The sequence below is a fragment of the Bos indicus genome, chromosome 1, assembly GCF_029378745.1.
Source record: "Bos indicus isolate NIAB-ARS_2022 breed Sahiwal x Tharparkar chromosome 1, NIAB-ARS_B.indTharparkar_mat_pri_1.0, whole genome shotgun sequence".
NCBI lineage: Eukaryota > Metazoa > Chordata > Mammalia > Artiodactyla > Bovidae > Bos > Bos indicus.
In genome coordinates, this window is record NC_091760.1 from 109,216,852 (window position 1) to 109,237,554 (window position 20,703).

Genomic DNA, 20,703 nt, shown 5'->3' on the forward strand with positions numbered 1-20,703 from the left:
ATGGCTGTTTCCTGAATAACTTAACACTGTGTGGAATAACTTAAGCTCCGGGTGGCAGAAGCTCCTTTTCTTCTCTAGAAAACATTCCTTTTACTGAATGATCATTGTGCTCTTTAAAAAAAAATGATGGCCAATAACAAAGTTCTTCTGAACAGTCTAATGGGCTTCAGTGATATGGATATGTATTCTCTAAAGCTCTGCATTGGAATCAGTTCAAAGGTTTAAAAAGGCTAAATATGCATTTCCAAAGTTTAGAAGCATGCCTACTCGTGAAAGCTCCAAAGTGGAGACCATGATTGCCGTGGTAACTCACCCTGCCCCAGGCTCAGCCCATCACAGAGCTCTCCCACCTCAGGCCTCTCATGTAGATCCACTCTGCGCACCCTGCGTCTGGGTGCTGCTTCCGCACTGTCCCTTTGACCTCAGCTGAGGGCTCCTCCCCCAGACGCCTTCCTTAACTACCACTGTCTCTTCACTTACCACCATCTGAAAACCCATCATTTATTACTGGGTGCATCTTTGTCGCCGGATCCTGTTTTCAACTGTAAGTGGCAGGAGGGGGAGCTGCTGAGGCCCGGTGCCCAGCACAGGGCATGGAGGGGCACCGATGGTTGGGGAAGGAAGGAACCCTCTCCTCAACCCTGTGTGCTCACATCTGTTTCTCATCTAGCTGCTCCCACAAAGCCAACTTCTAGTGTCAGGACCAGTTTCCCCCTCTCAACCTTCCTGTTTGTAAGCAGCTGTCAAATCAGCAAGCAGAGTGGCATAACCAGACTAAAATTTGAGATCTTTTCTCCTGGTTAAAAAAAAAAATCGATTTTATTCAGGTATAAGCGCTACAGCTTCCACTTGCACGTCATGTTATCCCAAGGAGTAAGCGGTTGTTGTTGTTCCGTTGCTGAGTCTTGTCTGACTGTTCGTGATTCCATGGACTGCAGCACGCCAGGCTTCCCTGTCCTTCACCTCTCCCGGAGCTTGCTCAAACTCGTGTCCATTGAGTTGGTGATGCCATCCAACCATCTCGTCCTCTGTTGTCTCCTTCTCCTCCTGCCTTCAATCTTTCCCAGCATCAGGGACTTTATCAATCAGTTGACTTTTTGCATCAGGTGGCCAAATATTGAAGCTTCAACTTCATAATCAGTCCTTCCAATGAATATTCAGGTTTGATTTCCATTAACAGAACTTGCACTTGGCTAAAATTCCATTTCTGTGTTTCAGGTTAATCAGAAGAAGGAATATAAATTTGACCTGGTGTTTACCACAGAATTCTACAGCGCAGAGGTAAGCTGCCATGGTTCGTGAAGTGTCCCATTAGCAACTTTTATGGATTTTTTTTTTAACTGAGAATCTTAATATTGGATTGGCCAAGAAGTTCATTTGGAGTTTTCCATAATAGATGAACAGACTTTTTGATCAAACCTGTATATAGAGGCCTGGAGATTTACCTGTGTGTGTGTGTTTTCCCGTCCTGCTTCATTTTCTATTTGTTCTCAAGAATCAAAGACTAGAGCTTGGCAGGACAACTTCATAACCTTAAACAGGGTTGCTTTTAACAGTCCACACAGCCATCTTTGTCGCTAGGCAAGTGTTTCGCACCCTAGCATCTGCTGCCCCTCCCTCACATCTCAGAATCCCTGGAGTGACTCACTTCTAAATGTCAGCCTGCTCTTTTCCTGTCAGCTGGTGACATTTCTCGTTAGTGGACTGGCGTAGCAGGAGACCATCTCCGGGAGCTGCCCTGAACAGAGGTATTCTGTAACCCAGAGCAGCCTGTCACGCCGCAGGCACCTTCAGCCTCTCCAGTTGTGACCCAGCAGGCCATGATTCTCCAAGTTTCCTTTCCTCTGCTGTCAAGAAGAGAGTAAACAGGAGATTCAGACAGAAATCAGAGCTGGATGAACTTCCCAGGGCTGGGCCGAGCTGGGAGGCATCAACCAGAACCTGGGTGGAGGGAGCAGCCAAATCCCTCTATGTGGCTCTGAGTCAGGGCAGCAAGGGTGGGCAGGCAGCACCAAGGTGTCTCAGGGAGGCAGCGCTTCAGAGAAGGCAGGGCCCCTCCAGTGGAGGCTTCTGGAAGAAAGCTTCCCAGTATTCAGAGCTGACCAGACAACAGTACGCCAACTTTGCTTATTAACCTAAGAATTAACATTTTCTTAAAGCATAAGGAGGGTGCTTTTGGTTTCTGTGTTGCCAGTGGAGGTGTTCAGTTAAAGCGAAAGGGAAAATGACTACTAGATTATTTTGACCTGCTGTGCTTCTCTGAAGGGCATGGGGAGCTGATGAGGGGCTGAGGAGAGTTCTTTCATCTTCAGGCAACTGCTTTGATTCTGTGGGGCCAACTGGGTGGAGGGGGAGAAAAATAAAAGAGGACAACACCCATTTCGTTTCTGCTGCCTTGGAAATAGCTTTGACATCAAGAGCCCACGTGCCAGCCCTGTCTTTTGCCCTTGATAAGCCTCTTCTGGAATGCTCCCTTCACCATTTCGCTGCATGGCACTGATGATTAGGAAAGCCTATTGCAGTTTTTGTGGAGTTTTTGGCTTTAGTTCTAGGAGGGGGAGCTTATTAGGTAAATCTAATCTTGATTACAATTTGTTTGTGGGCTTTTTTTTTTTTCTGGTTGTTTTAACTGGGACTCTGCCCAGTTCAAATGACTGTAAAAGGGAAAAGAACTTGGTCAACTGACCAAGTTGTTACAGGAGTTAACTCGGGCCATGAACTTCCTCAAATCAAAGGCCCAGTGGATGGTTTGAATGAACATACATTTTTCTGGGAAGCAGTTCCTTGGCTTTTATTGTTAGATTAAGGAATCAGTGACCTAAAAGAGTAAAGAACTGTCCCAGAAATGAGTCGTGCACTTGACGTCTACTTAAAGCATCCAGCTACCCAGCTCCACGTGTCTCTGGGGGAGATCCCAGAACACTCAGTGTGTCCAGGTTTCAATGTGAGTATAAGCTGACAGCCCTCAGTCACGTGGGTAGTTGGAGCAGCACCACTGGGGTGGTTTGTGCTTCTACTTCTTCCAGATTAGATCTCGGGGCTCTCACAGAGCTAGGGCCCCAGCATCAGATACAGCTCAGGTCCTGGCTGACCACTTACCTACTAGCTGTGACACATGGAGGAGGTTCCTCTTTAAACGTGAGTCTTAATCTGTAAAATTGGAGTAGGAGGACCAAATTCATCCGGCAGCATGATGGTATTGTCACTTGTGTTCATGGAGATCAGCTTCCTCTTGGTCAAAGTTTGCAAGCTTGAGCTCCAACTGAGCATTACATTGGTCCCAGAGAGCAAAGTACCTGTCCTAGAGTTTTGAGTTGAGCAGCACTCACAGCTGTCAGTGAGTATTTCTTTGGAAAAGGCCCAGCCTTCTTTCCTAAGGGCACCATCAGAAAGCAGGAATTTAAAAGACAGCAAAGGCGAAGATTGTTGTGTTCAGTGTGAGCCCCAAAACCACACTCTACAAAGCAGACCATTACATATGCAGGCCAGGGCATACCTGCCATGTACGGGGAGCTCCCCAGTCTTGTGTTTGTATGTTGGGGTGGGTGCGAAGTGATGAGGAACCATCCTTTTTAATTCCAAAATCTTTATTTCAGGAAGGTGAGAAACGTCTGGGAAAATGTTCTGCTCAAGTATTTTTCAGGAATGAGAAACCCAGACCAGCCGTTAATGTGACATGTACTCAGCTCGTTAAGAAGGAGAGGAGACAGGAAGAGGATTACCAGCTCTACAAGCTCATGAAGCAACTTAAAAGCCCCTTGAATGCAGTCAGCATTCCTGGTATATACCCATCTCTGGAATTTCTATATTCAGGAATGAGTGTCATTACTAAATCGCAAGAGGAATGATTATCTGAAAATTTATTTCCCAAATGGCACTTTAATGACAGAAGGTGGTTTACCTCATTATTTAAACAAAATTCAGAAGTATCCTTTTCCGGTTCTTCTCCTCTAGTACAAGATAGTGACTCCATCAGGAACTATCTGTGCCTGCCCACTTCCACCCCAGACGCGGGCAGGGCAAGAGCTCGACTCCAAAAGAGGTGGAGGTCTTTGTAACAGGACCCACACACAGAAGTGCAGTTTTCAGGGTTGAGTCCAGGAGCCAAGGAGACGTTTCTGGAGGTTTCTGGTGGTGGCTTTGGGAACTTAAATTGATGAGACCCCATCAAGGGCCTTGGCTATGCCCAGCATCGCGTTCTGCACCAGGGCTGGGCGAGCCGACTGTCTCGGGGCCTTGTTGGGAGGCTGTAGTGGAGTCAAGCTGATCTCATTTTATCCAGAGCTAATGGGCAGTGGTGCCGTCTCTTCTGAGAAATGAACCTTGCCTCTCCAGTGACTCAGCTGAAGTGAAGCAGAGCACATTTGCTCTGGCACTCAGAGACTCAGCACTTACCGGCAAATCCAATTTCCAAAACCGCAAAGTCATCTCTGCACCTGCACTTAGGCATTAGACTTGACATCTGACCACCACAGTGCTCCCTGTGTCACTCTCTCAGCCTGCTCATTTGCCCAGAGGCTGTGAGAGACCCGTTTCAGCGTGGAGGCCCTGCGGTCCCCATTCATTACTGCGTATGTGTCCCTCCATTACAGGGGCCGAGTGTTCTGACAGACCTGGAGGTAGGATCCTGCTCTTTGCGCTTCTCAAATGCAGAGCTTGGATCGTTCTCATTATAGGTCTCTGACAACTTGGATTAAATCCTGTTCCAAAGAATCAGAATCTCATACTGTAGTAGAATTTGCTTATATTTAACTGCCTGCAATAAGGGGGCCACTGACTAATGCTTACAATCTAGTTTTTTAGGGATTGATCCCCTGCTTGGCTAAGTGCAAATGGGAAGAAAAGGGGGCTTCCCAAGTGGCGCTAGTGGTAAAGAACCCACCTGCCAATGCAGGAGACATAAGAGACGCAGGTTCGACCCTTGGGTCAGGAAGATCCCCTGGAGAAGGAAATGGCAACCCACTCCAGGCTTCTTGCCTGGAGAATCCCATGGACAGAGGAGCCTGGCGGGCTACAGTCCCTAGGGTCTGTAGTCCCAGGCGAGAGTACTGGAGTGGGTTGCCATTGCCTTCTCCACGTGTTGCTATGAAGATTCAAATAATTTAATAGAGTGCATGTTTTCATCAATGAAATCTACAAGTTCTCTTGTCACTTTAAATTCAGCAGAGACATTTAATGGTGCTATTTATAGCCTGTAAATATAAAATTATCTACTTACAACTGAAAAGGTTTGGTTTTGGATAAAGTGAATCAAAATCCATGTTGAAGTAGGCAATTCAACTCTCAGCAGATCCCATTATTTAATTAACCCAGGGTTTTTGACTGTTGAGCAGTTTTCTTTACAATTGGTGAGTGAGAAGATCTAATCCATTTTATGATATCCTTGCTCTGCACTGTTTTTCCCCTAAAAAGTAATTATCTAGTTTTCATTATAAGTAAAACTTTCACCTTTTCTGATAAGGTCATAAACTTCCTATAGCTGAGCCCAATATGTTACATATAAAAGACTGGGGAATAACCAGCTAAAGTCCAAAGTGACTCTGCATCGATGCTAATGAATTCACGCTGGACACAAATTCGGTTGCTCTCACTATTCGCAGTATTTTGTATAACTGATTTTTCTTCTGTGGTTAATTTGTTTTATCTCGAGATTTAAACCCAGAGTGGCACTGTAAGAGGAAGGAAGTCTGTCACTCTGTCTCACATGCGTGTGTGCGCACACACACACACACAAGAATTCAAGGCTTAGCTCAAATCTCATCTCTGTGACATTTTCCCCAACTTCTTCAGCCCAAAGAAATCTCCCCATTCCCTGTGCCCTCCTCTCCTCTCTAATCTTCCCTCTCTTAAGAAAGGTGTCAGCTGCCTTTCTACACTGTCAACAAGAGGAGGTAGGGTCTCTCTCTCTATTGCCCACAGCACCCAAGCAATCAGTGAATGCCTTCTGAGCTGATACTGTTGTAAATCAATCAAGTTCTACCAACACAGAGCAGAATTTATGCAAAAGATTATTTTACCAAGAAGGATTCATTTCCTAAGTGAGCTGTTAGTATTCCTCACATATTAAATTATTATTGGGCTTTAATACAGACCAGGAATCTCTCTTTCAAACTACATAAAGGATGGTCCATGAACAGCTTGCTAAAATTAGAGTTCCTAAAAGTCACAAAAGATAATTAGTCATTGTTTTCCCTACCTATCCCAGTATCTGATATTAAGTAATTTTTAAAAAATAAATGCTGAATTTAAAAGATTACAGTTCCAAAAACAATACCACAGGAAAAACCCACTTGATTTTTTTCATTTGGTCAAAAAAAGTGACAGATGCTGCCAGTGATTGGCTTTAACGCCTAGGATCAGAGAAGGACAAAGACATTCGCTAGATTGGTAAAGACCAGCACACTCACTGTAGAACCAAAGTAGAAAGTGATGTGGAGAATATAATGATAGATATTCCCATCTAATTAAGAGATTGAGGATTTTTAGATTAATCATTACAGCTCTTAGTGTGCATTTATGTAATACAGCAAGTAGCCCTTAAACTGTTTTATAGTAGCTTTACTTACCAGGCAAGCTGAAGCATGTAAACCTCTATACACTGTAGACACAGATACGAGTCCTGTTTGACTACTGAAACTTCTAAACTTTTGTCCTATAAATGTCTTAACATGAATGCACTTTTTTTGTTCCTTCAGACAGTCATGGATATATTGCTCCATCTCTGAGACCCATCTGGGACCTAGCTTTTCTGGGCAGCTCTTATGTGATGTGGCAGAAGTCAACACCATTTCTACACTACTACATGTCACAGATTAGCAGTGTCAAGCAGTGGGTAAGAAAAACAAAAAATTAACTTGTAACCCAAGGGGTACAACCAGTGCAATGTTCTTAGAAAAAATTAATATGAATTTCTAGATTTGTGGCAAGAGTTTTAACTGCATTTCATTCACTCAATAAATCTGTGAATGTCAGGTACTGTTTGGGGGACTGAGGATATAGCAATGAACAAAAGACTCAAATGTAGCTATCTGTATTGGGACTAATTCTAGTGAGAGAAGATAGTGAACTGATAAATAAGAAAATGTATCAAATGGTGATAAGGGCTATGGAGAAAAATAAAGTAGGGAGAAGGGAATGTGGGGCATTGAGAGAATTATACTTTGGTCTAAAGTAAGGCCCCTCTAATTTGAGCAGAGGTCCAAGAGAAGTGAGAGCGAGCCATGCCTCCAGATGAGACGGGGTTTCAGGCAGAGGGACCCGAGGCAGCAGTGTGGCTGATGGGCTGGATGAGTCCACACAAGGCCTGGGAGGCCATCAGAAGGACCTTGTCATTTACTTACTATAGGACTTTTTAGCAGAAGAGTGACAATCTGACTTTCAGATTGGATCATTTTGGCTGCTGTGTTGAGAACAGACTAGACAGACAAGGGTGGAAGCCGGCAGAACAAGAGAGTATTGCAGTGACCTAGGCAAAGTCTGCTGGTAACTTGCACCAGGGCGGCAGCTGTGGAGGTGGTGAGAAGCGTTTGGATTTTGAAGACGGACTAACAGTATTTGCTTATGGGCTGAATGTGGAATGTACGACAGTGAGAAAAGTTGAGGATGATTCTTAGATTTGGCGTGAATAACGGGAAGGCTACTTTTCATTTACAGAGGAACAGACTTGGGTAGAAATTAGCTTGATTTGGGGCATTCTAAATTCCAAACAGAGAATTTGGATAGTCCTCTGAACGTAAGAGTCTGAAGTTCAGGGGAGAGGTCTGGGTTGGTGTCAACAGCAACGTGGCTGTTTAGTCGCTCAGTTGTGTCTGATTCTGCGACCCCATGGACTGGAGCACACCGAAAGAAAAGACTCAGCCTGAGTCTTGCTCAAGCATGAGTCTTGTTTGAGCTTGCTCAAACTCATGTTCTCATCTTCAGATGGTGAAGGACAGGGAAGCCTGGCGTGCTGCAGTCCATGGGGTCACAGAATCAGACACAACTGAGCGATGAAACAGCAACATTGCTGTTGACACCAACCCAGACCTCTCTCCTGAACTTCAGACTCTTACGTTCAGAGGACTGTCCAAATTCTCTATTTGGAATTTGGAATGCCCCAAATCAAGCTAATTTCTACCCAAACTTGTACCCAAATTTATAACCCTGGTGCAAGTTACCAGCAGACTTTGCCTAGACTTTGACTAGATGGAACTTTGTTGGCAAAGTAATGTCTCTGCTTTTTAATATGCTGTCTAGGTTTGTCATAGCTTTTCTTCCCAGGAGCCAGTGTCTTTTAATTTCATGGCTGCAGTCACCATCTGCAGTGATTTTGGAGCCTTAGAAAATAAAGTCTGTCACTGTTTCCATTGTTTCTCTATTTGCCATGAAGTGATGGGACCAAATGCCATGATTTTCATTTTTTGAATGTTGAGTTTTAAGTCAATTTTTCCACTTTCCTTTTTCACCTTCATCAAGAGGCTCTTTAGTTCCTCTTCACTTTCCTCCATAAGAGTGGTATCATCTGTGTATCTGAGGTTGTTGATATTGCTCTCAGCAATCTTGATTCCAGCTTGTGCTTCATTCATCCCAACATTTCGATGTACTCTGCATATAAGTTACATAAGCAGGGTGACAAGATACAGCCTTGACGTACTCCTTTCCCAATTTGGAACCAGTCCATTGTTCCATGTCTGGTTCTAACTGTTGCTTCTTGGCCTGCATACAGATTTCTCAGGAGGCAGGTAAGGTGGTCTGGTATTTCCATCTTGTTAAGAATTTTCCAGTTTGTTGTTGTGATCCACATAAAAACTTCAGCGTAGTCAGTGAAGCAGTAGTAGATGTTTTTCTGAAATCCTCTTGCTTTTTCTATGATGCAATGAATGTTGGCGATTTGATTTCTTGGTCCTCTGCCTTTTCTAAATCCAGCTTGAACATCTGGAAGTTCTCGGTTCATGTACTGTTGAAGCCTGGCTTGGAGAATTTTGAGCATTACTTTGCTAGCCTGTGAAGTGAGGGCAATTGTGAGGTAGTTTGAACATTCTTTGGCATTGTCCTTCTTTGGTATTGGAATGAAAACTGACCTTTTCCAGTCCTGTGGCCACTGCTGAGTTTTCCAAATTTGCTGGCATACTGAGGGCAACATTTTAACACCATCATCTTTTAGGATCTGAAATAGCTCAACTGGAATTCCATCACCTCCACTAGCTTTGTTTGTAGTGATGCTTCCTAAGGCCCACTTGACTTCACATTCCAGGATGTCAGGCTCTAGGTGAGTGATCACACCATCGTGATTATCTGGGTCGTGAAGATCTTTTTTTTTGTATAGTTCTGTGTATTCTTGCCACCTCTTCTTAATATCTGCTTCTGTTAGGTCCATACCATTTCATTCCTTTATTGTGCCCATCTTTGCATGAACTATTCCCTTGGTATCTCGAATTTTCTTGAAGAGATCTCTAGTCTCCTATTGTTTTCCTCTTATTTCTTTGCATTGTTCACTTAGGATGCCTTTCTTATCTCTCCTTGCTATTCTTTGGAACTCTGCATTCAGATGGATGTATCTTTCCTTTTCTCATTTGTCTTTTGCTTCTCTTCTTTTCTCAGCTATTTGTAAGGCCTCCTCAGGCAACCCTTTTGCCTTTTTGCATTTCTTTTTCTTGGGGATGGTTTTGATCACTGCCTCCTGTACAGTGTTATGAACCTCCATCCATAGTTCTTCATGCACTCTGTCTAGCAGGTCTAATCCCTTGAATCTATTTGCCACTTGTACTGTATAATCATAAGGATTTGATGTAGGTCATATCTGAATGGCCTAGTAGTTTTCCCTACTTTCTTCAATTGAAGTCTGAATTTTACAATAAGAAGTTTATGATCTGAGCCACAGTCAGCTCCCGGTTTTGTTTTTGCTGACTGTATAGAGCTTCTTCATCTTTGGCTGCAAAGAATATAATCAGTCTGATTTCGGTATTGACCATCTGGTGATGTCCATGTGTAGAGTCTTCTTGTGTTGTTGGAAGAGGGTGTTTCCTATGACCAGTGTGTTCTCTTGGCAACACTGTTAGCCTTTGCCCTGCTTCATTTTATACTTCAAGGCCAAACACAACACAGAAGGCTTTTAAAGCCACAAGAGTGGATGAGATCAGAAAATGGATGTAGACAAAGGTCATGTAAGGACTGAGTCCTGGAACACTTCTAACTTTAGAAGTTGGAGACAATAGGAAATAAAGTCTTTCAAGGATGAGGGCTGATTGTTTCAAATTTTCCTGGGAAGTCAAGGAAGATGAGGACCAAGAATTGGCCATTTGATATAGGCAGTTGGCAAGCTTATCAAGAGTTGTCTCACTGGCACAGTGTGGGTGAAATCTTGACTGGAGCAGGGTAAGGAAAGAATGGGAATGGAAATGGACACTCCTTGTCTCAAGGAATTTAGCTATAAAGGGGAATTTTTTAAAAAAGAGACTGGTACTGGAGGGTGGGTCACATGGGTTTTCTGTTGTATTTTCAGGTGGGGAGGTTTAGCAACATATTTGTATGTTGATGAGAAAAATCCAGTAGAGAGGGGTGAAGGAGAACTGTAGGGAAGAGAAGGAAGACTTGATGGAGTTAGTATCTTTGGAGAGATATAGAGAGGATAAGGTCAATCCAGGAGAAGACCTTGGTCAAGGGCACAGGGTTCACCTGGAGAAATGCAGACAGGTGTGGCACAGATGCTACTGGGAGGGCTGATGTCATGTGGCAGCTTGTGGAAGTTCTATTCTGTCTCTTCTCAGTGAAAAATGAGGGAAAGTCACCAGCTGAGAGCAAGGATGAGACAGGAGGTGATGGGGTGTGTGTGTGTGTTTGTGGGGGTTGAGGGGGAGTTGTGGATTTGAGCATCACACAGCTCTGCAGGCCCTAGGTCTGTGGTCATGAACTGAAAGTAGGGCCAGTCTTCCTCAGCTGGTTGGGTGTTCTCTGGTGGCTCAGATGGTAAAGAATCTGCCTGTGATGCAAGAGATCTGGGTTTGATCCCTGAGGAGGAAATGGCAACCACTCCAGTATTCTTGACTGGAGAATCCCATAGACAGAGGAGCCTGGTGGGCTACAGTCCTTGGGTTCGCAGAGTTGGATACAACTGAACGATTACTGGGTGTGGACATGGAGAAGGCTGAGGTGGGGTTTTCTCAGCCAATTATGATGTGCAGGAAGCGGAGGGGCATTTCCAGAGTAAACAATATCAACTATTCTGCAAGAGGCAACTGAGCCAACTTTAAGTACAGATTTCTAAAAATCATTTTCTTCTCGGGTGGGTGAAGCAGTGGATTTGCTGTGGATTGCTCAGTGAGTATCTTCTGAGGACAAGGATTTGCCCAGCATCCAGTCAGCATTATTAATGCCAGTAAGAGCTTGGTGTGCCTTTCAAAGGTCACTTGTAAAGTGGACAACTGTTTGAAATGTATTTTCTTTACTTATTGAAATGAACACATTTCTTTCCCCTATAGAGCACTTTTTAATAGAGATGACCATTTAACTGAGAGTTGTTACATTAGGGGTCTGGATACAGCACTAAATCTTTCGTTAGGTCACTTTCTCTCATTTATCAAGACAGTCATATCCTCAACACAAGACTTTAACTGAGAAGTTAGGGGAAATTTTTTGTTTAGTGTAGAAAATGGTGTCAAAGTAATATAAATAATTTTAATGAGTGTCAGAGGAAAACTCAATAGGAAGAGAGTAACAGAGACAAAACAGAAAAATTAGTGTCTTTTAATGGCAGTGTTTTCCATTTTTTGCATTTGTGTATCTCACATCACCAAAGTCACCACCAGTTTTTGCTGTGGTTCAAAAACAGCAGCTCCATTTCTGGCTCATTCTAGCCAGTCTTGATGTCTATCATCTGTCCATCAATATCCTTTAACCAGCCTACAAAGTGGGAAAGTGGGGACAAATATAACTGTAGGGTTAGGGAGATCAAACACAGGGGGAGAATGGTCACTGAGTAGTTTTAGATTTTTACTCTGTGGTATTTTAGATAAATAATAATTGAATGTGCAACTGCTCGCTGGGTCACCTGAGGCAAATCACTTCTCTTAGGACTATGAAATGAAGATTAACAAACTTATTTAGATTTATGTTAGCTTCAATACTGAAGCAACTTGGAAATTTGGTTTAAGGTTGATAGCGTTTCAGATTGTTGTTGCTTTATTGAGTTATGTCTGACTCTTTTGTGACTCCATGGACTGTACCCTGCCAGGTGCCTCTGTCCATGGAATTCTCCAGGGAAGAATACTGGAGTGAGTTGCCATTAATTTCTCTAGGGGAATCTTCCTAACCCAGGGATTGAACTCATGTCTCTTGCATTGGCAGGTGTATTCTTTACCACTGAGTCACCTGGGAAGTCCACATTTCAGATCAGAGCTATCTTATTTTCCAGGCAGTCTCCCATCCAAGTACTAACTGGGCCAGACACTTGTTAGCTTAGCTTCCAAGATTAGAGTTCTCTTAAAGAAAAGTATGCACTAACCCTCATAGATTTTCAAATTCTATTTGGTAGCCACTAAAGATTTTTGTGATCTTTCAGAAAAAAAAAAACAAAAAAAACAAAAACAAAACCAGCAAGAAGCAAAACAAGCAACATTTTTTTTTAAAAAAGTCACCAAGATCAGAAAGTCTCGGGACTGTCCCTAGGAGACTACAGCCAGGAAGGCAGGGCTGACAAAGCCAAGACAGAGAAGCAAGGAGTGACTGGAGGGGCCCCGTGGCCCAAGGTAGCTCAGGAAACTACAAGGGTTATAGTTTTACTGAAAGCTTTCTGGGTGGGAATTACTTCTGTACACTCAGGGATGAACTCACCTTTTAATCCAATTGTGTAAGGAAGTGCAGCTTTAGAAATTCACAGCCTCAAGCAAACACAGCCTGAGAGAAAGTGGGCTAAGAAAGCCGAACTACAAATATAAGACCCATCTTCCTGGCAGTTACTGCCTTACAACTGAAGAACAGACGTCATTCTCAGACCATGAGGACCAAACCAAGGGCAGCGGAAATATCTGTTGACCAGGGAGAAAAAAAAAGATACAGACCTACTGACATCCTTAGCTTTACTTTTCTCAATTCACATTAAAGGCTGTTACTTTTCTAGCATTGTTCCAAATGATATTAGTACTAGCTATTGTCGGCACCTCAAACTACCTAACCAGTAGCAGTCAGTCAGTCAGTACAGGTCTTCACCCTAACTAGAGGCCCCCATTGGCCAACAACAGTATATTACAGAAACCATCTTACTTACCTTTTTTATTCCTCTAAGAAAACCACTATTGACCTAAATGTAAAACATGACACCATAAAATTCCTTGAAAAGAATGCAGGCAAAACATCCTCTGATAAAAGTTGTAGCAAAAATTTCTTCAGTCAGTCTCCCAAGGCAACAGAAATAAAAGCAAAAATAAACAATTGGGACCTAATCAAACTTAAAAGCTTTGCATAGCAAAGGAAACCATAAACAAAATGACAACCTATGGAATGGGAGAAAATATTTGCAAATAATGCAACTGACAAGGGCTTCATTTCTAAAATGTACAAACAGTTCATATAACTCAATATAAAAAAAAAAAAAACAGACCCCCAAAAAATAAGCAAAAGAGGTAAATAGACATTTCTCCAAGGAGGACATGGAGATGGCCAACAGGCACATGAAGAGACGCTCAATCAGTTCAGTCGCTCAGTCGTGTCCCACTCTTTGCGACCCCATGAATCGCAGCACGCCAGGCCTCCCTGTCCATCACCAACTCCCAGAGTTCACTCAAATTCATGTCCATCGAGTTGGTGATGCCATCCAGCCATCTCATCCTCTGTTGTCCCCTCTTCCTCCTGACCCCAATCCCTCCCAGCATCAGGGTCTTTTCCAATGAGTCAACTCTTCGCATGAAGTGGCCAAAGTACTGGAGTTTCAGCTTCAGCATCAGTCCTTCCAATGAACACCCAGGACTGATCTTGCTAGTTTATTACAGAAATGCAAATTAAAACTACAGTGAGGTACCACCACACACTTCTCAGAATGGCCATCACATTTCAAATGTCTACAAATAGAAATTCTGGAGATTTAGAGAAAAGGAAACCTCCTAAAACTGTTGGTGGGAATGTAAGTTGATTCAGCCACTATGGAAAACAGTATGGAGGTTCCTTAGAAAACTAAGGAATAGAAGACTAAAAATAGAATTACCATATGATCCAGCAGTTCCACCCCTGGACATATATCCTGAGAAAACCATCATCCAAAAAGATACTCATGCTCACAGCAGCATTATTTACAATATAGCCAAGACATGGAAGCAACCTAAAATGTCCATCAACAGATGAATAGATAAAGAGGATGTAGTATAGATACACAGTATTAGTCATAAAAAAGAAATGAAATTGTGCCATTGGCAGCTTCATGGATGGACCCAGAGATGATCATACTAAGTGAAGTCAGTCAAATACCATACAATATCACTTATATGACGAATCTAAAATATGATACAAATGAACTTATTTATGAAACAGAAAGACTCACATAGAAAACAAACTTATGGTTACCAAAGGGGAAAGGGGTAGGAGAGGGGTAAATTAGCAGATACAAACTATATATAAAATAACCAACAAGGACCTACTGCAACATAGGAAGAAGAAGATGTATATCCATGTATAACTGAGTCACCTGGCTATACACAGAAACTAGCAACACTGTAAGTGAACTACACTCAATTAAAAAAGTTTTCATAGCATATACTAATAACCTAAGCCTGCTGCTAAGTCGCTTCAGTCGTGTCCGACTCTGTGCGACCCCATAGACGGCAGCCCACCAGGCTCCCCCGTCCCTGGGATTCTCCAGGCAAGAACACTGGAGTGGGTTGCCATTTCCTTCTCCAATGCATGAAAGTGAAAAGTGAAAGGGAAGTCGCTCAGTCGTGTCCAACTCTTGGCGACCCCATGGACTGAAGCCTTCCAGGCTCCTCCGTCCATGGGATTTTCCAGGCAAGAGTGCTGGAGTGGGGTGCCATTGCCTTCAACCTAAGCCTACCTATTCTCTACTAAAACCACCCTGGTTCTGCCAGGGATCATTCCTTTTTTAGAGGTGAGCAGGGCAGTAGCGGGTAGGGTGGGTCATGAGTAAGGAAACCAAACACTTCAGTCTGTCTCTAGGAAGATTACGGTGCTGAATTATCAGAAAATGTGACAGTAGGTCATCAGTTTGGACTAAGGTTTTGACATATGTGATTTCAACAAAACTAAGGGATTATTTCTGAATAATATTAAAAATGATGGCTTCCTGGCAGACAGAGCCCTAGGTATGGGCAGTGCACCCTGGATACTTTGCCAGGTTCATGGATGTGCCTTGTCTGGGCTGCAGTTCTTTAATAAGCCTAATTTCAATCACTTTATTTAATTAAATGTAGAGAGTGTCCAAGCATTACAATAACCCAAATTTTTGTTTGGATTATTAACTGGATTAATTGGAATGCCATCGTTTATTTCAGGCCTTTTCCCGTTTTGCCATAAATCTGGAGATTGCCACTTTCCTTCAGAAATGCTATTTTCAAAAACAAAGAGGCACTGCCCTGAAAACATACATATAAGACCAGTTTTTTTTTTTAATTAATTTATTTAAATTGGAGGCTAATTACTTTACGGTATTGTAGTGGTTTTTGCCATACACTGACATGAATCAGCCATGGGTGTACATGTGTTCTGTGATTGATCCAGGCCCACTCTTTTTCCCTTATCCCTCCCTCCCTTTCTCGACCTGATGGAAATTTCATGGCTTGTAAAAAATCTTCATCCTGAACCCCCCAGACCAATTTTTTTAGCTGTAGAAATATATGGTAAACAGATCTCGAGAAATCGTGCAGGCAGCACAGAAGTCTGAGACAAGAATTACGCAGCACAGCAGCCAGCTGTGTCAATAGAGCCCAAGGTCAAGATCGCCACCAAATGAGTCAAACAGGCTAACTCCAACCCCAAAGCCAGCAATGCCCAACTGACAACTGGGGCCTCCAGAAGCTGTTCCTTTGTAGAAAAGAGACTCTACATGTTCTCTTAGGAATTCTCTGACTGTGCAGTCTGTCTTTTGGATATGTGCTTTTACCATTCATGGGTACGCTGCGAGGCAGAAGGCAAACCTACCCAATGATGAAAAGCATCACAGAAAAGCAGTCAATTTGTGATTGATCCAGGCCCACTTTTTTTACCTTATCCCTCCCTCCCTTTCTCCACCTGATGGAAATTTCATGGCTTGTAAAAAATCTTCAACAGTTTAAGCAAAGGGAAGACAGAATGTAGTATCAAGCCCTTTTTGTTTTTGCTTTTTCATATTCTTAAATAGTCTCAACGAAAGCCTGGTGGATTAAAATCACAATCCAAATTAGTTTAAATATTTCTTCCCTTTTTTTTTTTTTAACTAAAGGGATAAGCTCTTTTGTAGCCCAAGCAGTTACTGTCAAAATACAGGAAATTGATTTAGTCACTCATAACATTTATAAAAATCAAATGACTAAAAGAGATGTGGGAGACTGCCTGCTTACCTGGAAAATGTGCTGATTTTAGAAGCAGTGTGGTAAAACATGAAGGATGTGGGTGATGGAGTCCATAGATTTATCTGGGTTTGAATCCCCATTTATCACCTACTAGCTGTAACCTCACGTTACCTTCCCTATAAAACTAGGGCTTACCTGGTTGCTCAGATGGTAAAGAATCTGCTTGCAAAGCAGGAGACCCAGGTTTGATCCCTGGGTTGGGAAGATCCTCTGGAGAAAGGAATGGCAACCCACTCCAGGACTCTTACCTGGAAAACCCCATGGACAGAGGAGCCTGGTGGGCTACAGTCCATGGGGTTGCAAAGAGTCGGACACTACTGAGTGACTACCACTACCATAATACATATTCTTGCAGGATGGGAGAATTCCATGAGAAAATGTATGAAATAAATGCCTAGCACAGTACTTGGCCACAGTGGCCTTCGAGAAATCCTGGTTGCCCTGCCCTTGTCTTAACTGCCTGGCATAGCAGGTCTACATATCAGCTTGAGGTGCATATATGAGTATCAACAGATTCTCCCTATCCTCATAGACCTTAGTCTCCATGAAAACCTGTAAGTATTAGAGAGAAAAAGTGATAGAAAGATCTTACTAGATTTTCCTGACTTGGTGGCAAAACAGTAAGAATCCATGACTTCTACATCTTGATGTAGGATAGCACCAAAGGAGATGAGGCTAGACTCAAAGAGGTGGCAGGTGATTCAAGGCACCCATTGAAGAAGTTATGTAAGACGAGCCTTCCAAATTCTGAGCTAATATAAACCTATCCTATCTGTTGCACTAAATCTTTTTTTCTTCTTCCAGAAAACAAATGATGATGCAATTGATTTTGATTATACTGTTCTACTCCATGAATTCTCAACACAGGTAAAACATAATGGTACATAGAATCGCTTAAACCAGAAGTTTTGGCAGATCATAATCTTTAGAACTCTTGTTCCCCAGGAAATTATCCCCTGCCGTATTCACTTGGTCTGGTACCCCAGCAAACCACTGAAAGTGAAGTACCACTGCCAAGAGCGACAGACACCAGAAGAGGCCTCTGGAACTGAAGAAGGATCGGCTGTGGCACTGACGGAGCTTAGTAATTTCTGAAAAGCAAGAAAAACCTGTCTATACCACATTCTAAACAAAATGACTGTACTCTGCATTAAATAGCCTAAATCATTATTCTAGTAAAACAGCCAAGTATAAGGCAAGCTAATAATTTAGGAAAGCCTGTGATTACAAATAAATATTCAAACATTAAAATATATTGGGATTTTTATTTCTTGATGGGTATGGTTTAGTTTTTAACTCTGGGAATAGGTGCATACTCAACTCTGGGAATAGGTGCATACTGAACTCTGCTCAGTGACCCCACAGGTTCCTCAGGGTTTCAGCCCCGAAGTATAAAATCTAGTTAATTAGTATATACCACAGCTGGACTAATAAGTATTTATAACAAAACTGATGGTCGCATCTCTAAATCTGCATTTCTCAGTAGTTTTAACATATTGCAGGCAACTAATGTGTATTGTTAAATTGCTTCTATCTAGTATGTAAAGACATGGACTCTTACAAAAGAAAAGAGGAATTATACTATTGTTTTTTAGCAGGTACAGTTTATGTACTGCTCCATTTAAAACCCCAACCCTTTGCATTCATCTTCTCAACATCCACTGGATTTAAGAATGATAAGTTTTCCAAAGCATTGGAAACAGTCATTTAAAGAAAATATCAGATCCCCAACATACATGATAATGCAGAGAAGATACTTTAAGATTTCAAATGCAGAGAAAATACTTTAAGATTTCAAACAATCTAGTGATAGATAAAGTAGTAAGCTCCTCTAACTGGTTTCCTAAATATTTACCAAAAAAAAAAAAGTGCCAAGAGCATTGCGAGCACATTCAGTGTCCTGTGATTTCTAAACTTTCAGTGTCATGTTAAGAAAGGGGTTTCATCTTTCTTGTCTCAACTTTCTAAGTCCTCTCATCCTTGTAAAGGCATTTTTAAGTAGTGAGATTAGACTCACAAATGTAACCTTTAATCCAACCAGGTAAGGAATCTAAGGTAACCTTTTAACAGATTTCAGGGACTTCAGTGTGGCTCACTGTGATTGCAAAAGGCAGTGGGGCGAGGTCTGTGTGTGGACTTCCCTATGGCTCAGATGGTAAAGAATCTGCCTGCAATGCAGGAGATCTGGGTTCGATCCCTGGTTCAGGAAGATCCCCTGGAGAAGGAAATAGCAATCCACTCCAGTGTTCTTGCCTGGAGAATCCCATGGACAGAGGGGTCTGGTGGGCTACAGTCTATGGGATCACAAAGAGTTGGACACGACTAAGTGACTAACACACACATATAAAATAGATTATAAAGATGAATTCTACCCTTACAACATACAAAAAAATTACCTAATTTATAGATTTACACAATCCACAAAAGTTAAGCCTACTAAAAGTTTCTCAATATCACCATTAGAACATCTTTTCTAGCACAAACTCTGTAATTGCTGACTTGATTTTGCTAGCTAACAATGGAGGAAAATTACTTTATCTGCCTTGACATAAAATGAAAACCTCTAAATTCCCTAAGCCCTCTTTTCATTTAGAGTCTAAAGAATTCTGAGTCACTCTGACACAATGACAGTTATAGGCAGCATCACATTCATCTTCCTAATCTCTTTCCAATTTTCAAAAATTTTAAGACATACAAGATAACACCAGGATTTTGCCTGTATTCCATTTGATTCTACTCATAGTTTTGTTTTGAGCTATGAATAGTTAGAAGTTAATAAGTTCTTCTGAAAATCATTTGGAAGTTTCTATGTTGGCCCTCGAATGAGAGTCCTTCATGACATAATGAGTTTATTACACTAATTTCTCTCAACTTAGGAAATTCTATGACCTGTTCTGTGACCTTTCCTAACTTTCAAAGTGCTACAACCACATAACATGCTGCCTGGCACTTATGGATAAATGAATGAATGCTCACAATAAACTGCCTGTGAAAACATTAACTATTTCAATGATGCATTAGTTTTATTTGAAGACATTTTAAGCAGCAATTAAAGCTCAAATTCAAAAATTCACACTTTTGGCAATGCAAGTAGATGTTTTCTACAAAGGGATTTTTTCCTATATGTCACAATTTACTGCGTAACCTGGAGGCTGCCTTGGTTAACTGGCATCAACTTTAAGACCCATCCATATTTCAAAAGTATTAAAATATGAAAAACTCTAACTTCAGTATTAAATTTTAGTGGGACTTGCCTGGTGGTCCAGTGGCTAAGACTCTGTGCTCCCAGTGCAAGGGGCCTGGGTTTGCTCCCTGGCCAGAGGACTGATCCCATGTGCTGCAACTAAAAGTTGCAAGCCACAACAAAGACCAAAGATCCTGAGTGCTGGAACTAAGACCCGGCCGTCACAGCGACAGTGTAGTGACTTCACAACCTAAGTGTAAGAGTGAGCGAGGAGGAAGGCAGAATAGAAAATCGACTGTGTATCTTACAGATAAAGTTACCAAGCTAAGAACTAACAGCCCAAAATCTACCACCACACAAAAATTAACAATATGACACACGTGAACATTTCACGTTTCAGAGGTACCGGTGATACTGCAGGGGTCTTTAACCGTGCCTGTACATTAGAATATGCTGGAAAACCTTTGCTCTTGATCCAAAGAAGCAGCAGTACCTAAGGGTTGGCCTGGATATTTTTTAAAGCTCCACAAGGAATTTTTAATTCCCAGCCCTGCTGCCAGGGTTGGGAATCAGGGTGATTCTACTGTCTAGCGCTGCTACCATTCTCCAAAGCAAATAACACTGTCTTTCTTTAAATTAGCCAACAATTATCCTAAGAGCAGGAAAAAGAAACCCTTATTTATAAATGCTGTCATTAATTTTTTCCTTCTGCAGACTACTTTGGCTGGTAATGTGGTCTTTACCAACTATAACCAAACTGAGTCAACAAAAGATGTTGGTTCTGGTCTTGGATGGGTTCCTATGAGATCTTATTCTTGTTTTTTGGATGAGCCAATTCTGAACAATATGGCAGAACTTCCTGGCAAAGTCCAATATACCCTAGAAACAAAAGCTTAGCATTTGTCTTTCATAATCTCAACACAGTATGTGATACATTCCAACAGACTCAAATTCAACTAACATTTACTGCGTGGATGAAACAGACTACCCAAC

At 42.1% G+C, this 20,703-nt stretch overlaps 1 protein-coding gene across 1 annotated transcript in view; it reads left to right on the top strand.

Annotated features, from left to right (window-relative positions):
• Positions 1 to 17,779, top strand: part of RARRES1 (retinoic acid receptor responder 1) — a 42,885-nt gene extending 25,106 nt beyond the window's left edge. Inside the window, exons 3-7 of the mRNA XM_070786274.1 lie at positions 1,219 to 1,281; positions 3,597 to 3,780; positions 6,696 to 6,832; positions 17,331 to 17,393; positions 17,472 to 17,779. Of these exons, the coding sequence (XP_070642375.1) occupies positions 1,219 to 1,281; positions 3,597 to 3,780; positions 6,696 to 6,832; positions 17,331 to 17,393; positions 17,472 to 17,621 (597 nt within the window). The 3' untranslated portion in view covers positions 17,622 to 17,779. The remainder of the gene's footprint in view (positions 1 to 1,218; positions 1,282 to 3,596; positions 3,781 to 6,695; positions 6,833 to 17,330; positions 17,394 to 17,471) is intronic.
• Positions 17,780 to 20,703: the final 2,924 nt, after the last annotated feature.